Genomic DNA, 3,208 nt, shown 5'->3' with positions numbered 1-3,208 from the left:
ACTACGGTGTCTCTATTCTGCACAAGTTGCGTAATATATTGATTAAACACTGTTAAAGGTATGGCAACTAGCCAGTAAATATGGGGTGATCAGCTAATTTTAGATTTGAGAAATTTCATTGATATATACATAAATATATATATTCTAGAAGTAAGCATTAAGCTGTAGTATACTTTTCAATTAGAAGCATAAAATCAAGACTACTTCTACTATAAAGTGACAAAACTTTATTTAAAGTCAAGAACGGGCAAAAAGGAAAAAAAAAGTTAAGTGTGCATATGTAATAAACCGGGAAGTCCGCTTACTATTTATAGAAGACTGTGCAAAAGCCACAAGAAAATGGCGGGACATTTTTCAACAGCAAATTTTCTTGTATGTGTATCAGTGGTTGTGACAAAGAAAACAGATACATCCATCTCTACTATTGATTTTAGCGGCATTAGTTACACTTTCCAATGTGGATTTGTAGAATGCAAAGGAATTTTGCAATTTTGTACAGAGGATGAAACCTGTGGATATTGCTCGAGAGATTTATGTCTCGGTAGAAATCCACCCGACCAATGCCAAATTCAGTGTAAACTGTATCAAAGACAAAGAGGTATGTAAAATACTTTTTTTAAAAATATTAAAATGAATCTTTATAGAATTAAATTTATTTCAAAATAATTTGTTCTAAATTTAAGGTGTTACCAATGCTTCTAACATTTTACCAAGAAAGGAAGAAGACGAACATATTTGTATAGGTAGTATAAATCTAATTTGTCTTGAATATGTGAATTATGCGTTAAATCATAAGAACATTTTTAACTTTTTCATTAACTTTTATAGAATCGTCTCTTCTAATGTTTGGAGGTGTAGCGATCGCTGTTACGTTTGTTTTGCTGCTGATCTTTCTTGTTTATTCGAGATTGAATGGTAACAATGCAACGATTTTCAACACCAAGAATCAATTCAATCTATGTTGCAGGCAAGTTGTACACAAGTATACTTTATGGTATTTAGTTGTGTTGTTAAAAATATTTCTATTGTCTAGGACGTTCATAAATCCATTGAAATTAAAATCGTTCATATTTTAGATGCAGTTTTCCCCCTGGTAACAAGTATAGTACGACGTGCACTAACGACAGAGAAGGAGTGACGTCAGTTTTTGTACCAAGTGGGAATTAGCCAATCAAAAATCACAGAAGAAGATTTTGATCTTTGTTTTCTGTCGTTAGTAGCTGATACCAGAATGTTAGCTATAAAGCGATGTAAGAACGCAAGACGACATGCTTGGTCTAGAATACCGCCTTCTGGGATCTAAGCAAAGGATATCTACAATTTATTAGAACCACTTTTTAGAGAGGATGGTTGTTTTTTAGTTCCTAAGGTCAAGGTCAAATTAACCTTAAAAATTCCTCTGCACGAGGAATTTTCAAGGCACGTGTTTGACGGAGAAAGAAATGAATAAACATTGAATGATCAAATGTTGGGTCATTTATGTCAGTTCAAGGTTCAGACAATGAGTCAAGAGTCAGAGTGAGTCCAGAAACGTTATGAAGACGTCATGAAGACTTAAAAGTTCATTACATGAAATTTACATCATACTACATAGACATTCTTTAGCGTGTTTATGTTCTAATACTTTTTCCCATGTCAAACGCGGGGATAAAAAATGTGGAAATATTGATAAGATTTTAGGCTAATTTTTTAGTTAGAATAATCGTCAACTAATTCTATCAACTAAAATCCTTGTATCTAAGATGCAAAGTCCCTAATCGTCTGGTGAGCTAGTGTCTGTCAGCATCTAAAATAAAGAGGTTGAACAATAAACATCTATTACTATATTTGTACCAAATGTGTTTTGTTTTCTGGTGTTTTGTTTATTTGTTGAAAAATTAACTAATCACTTTTGTATCTTAACATTTAAAATTTTAAAGAAAATGTATTGCAGATATGACTCATTTTACATACGCTTTTACGCAGTGTAGAGCAAACATTAAGTTTTTTCAATGGTTGCGTTGTATTAGACATTTTTCTTTTTTATAATTTACATTGGAAAATAAAGAATCATTTGTCCTCAAAATGCCTTCACTGATTGACTTGATACAGAAATATACAGAAAAGAAATCTGGACTAGGATTCGAACCAAGATCTACCGAAACACAAGTATTTCGGTCGCTTTACCATTAAGCTATCCAGATGTTTTTTATTTAAAATGCATATTGAAGAAATTAACAAAATCTTCAATTGAATTTAAAATTCTTTGATCGAATGACTCGGATGAATTGCAGATTTTTTAAGCTCATTCAATTTCGGAACTAGTTCTTGGCCTGTTAATGTTGATGTTTGTCCCTTCATTTTGTTTAAAATGCCAATTCGTTCTTAATTGATTTGATATTTCTATGTAAAAAATGCATTTGCGCTTCCTCAAAATTATAAGAAGGAAATTTTATTTAAAGAAAAGCAACTTTTAGAATTTAGATTTCTATATCATGCCTTCCAGGCCAAAAGGTTCCAGATTTTATCGCCATTTTATAAAATGTTAAACTCAAACACTTATTTCAGACAGAAGAACAAATTTATAAATTATAAATCATTTCATAAGAATCCTTGTCTTTGCAAATTATTTTTTCCCTACTGGTGAATATTGTAAGCAATAATCTTAAGTTAAAATAACCCAAGATTTCCATTCAACTTCAAAACATCATGAATTCTTAAACTTTCAAAGAACTCCTAAATTCAGCACTGTACAATCCTGTACTGCATTTCACACTTTTGTATGCAATAGGTATGTTTGTATGAAATATGACAGTATTCAGTTTGTACCGTGCAATACAGACCGAGCTAATGTTTGGTGATACGTCTTATATCACAGAGGCGTTACGTTCAGGGCTCGTTAACCTGTTATAACTCAGGTTTTTGTTGACCAAAATATGATATATAAAAGTTTAATACAATTATAAAAGGTTTCTTCTCAATTTGAAAATCAGTAACTCTGGTCACTGGGTATTTCCCATAAATTTCTCTCAATTCTCCCACTCAGTGGTATGCCAACTTCTCTCAATAACCAACTGCCTTATTCATGCCTTACGTTCTGGCTATCGTATAATCTCAGCTGAGTGTCCTCCTCACCTGTACGCCTTATTCAGGTCTTATAACAATGTGCAAGACGACACACAGCTAAAAATTATAAACAGTATTCTTTTATAGAGAAGTGGACAGGTTT

At 32.1% G+C, this 3,208-nt stretch overlaps 1 protein-coding gene across 1 annotated transcript; it reads left to right on the top strand.

Annotated features, from left to right (window-relative positions):
- The first annotated feature begins 293 nt into the window (after positions 1–293).
- LOC133199631 (uncharacterized) lies at positions 294–1,971 on the top strand. The gene is made up of 4 exons (XM_061335486.1): positions 294–598; positions 684–743; positions 829–967; positions 1,077–1,971. The coding sequence occupies exons 1-4, from the start codon at positions 340–342 to the stop codon at positions 1,165–1,167; spliced, it is 549 nt and encodes a 182-aa protein (XP_061191470.1). The 5' UTR covers positions 294–339; the 3' UTR covers positions 1,168–1,971.
- Positions 1,972–3,208: the final 1,237 nt, after the last annotated feature.

The sequence above is a fragment of the Saccostrea echinata genome, unplaced genomic scaffold, assembly GCF_033153115.1.
Source record: "Saccostrea echinata isolate AGI-Se365-2 ecotype Australia unplaced genomic scaffold, CSIRO_AGI_Sech_v1 ptg000002l, whole genome shotgun sequence".
Lineage (NCBI taxonomy): Eukaryota > Metazoa > Mollusca > Bivalvia > Ostreida > Ostreidae > Saccostrea > Saccostrea echinata.
Note: the sequence above shows the minus strand (reverse complement) of the source record. Positions and strands in the feature narration are given on the sequence as shown.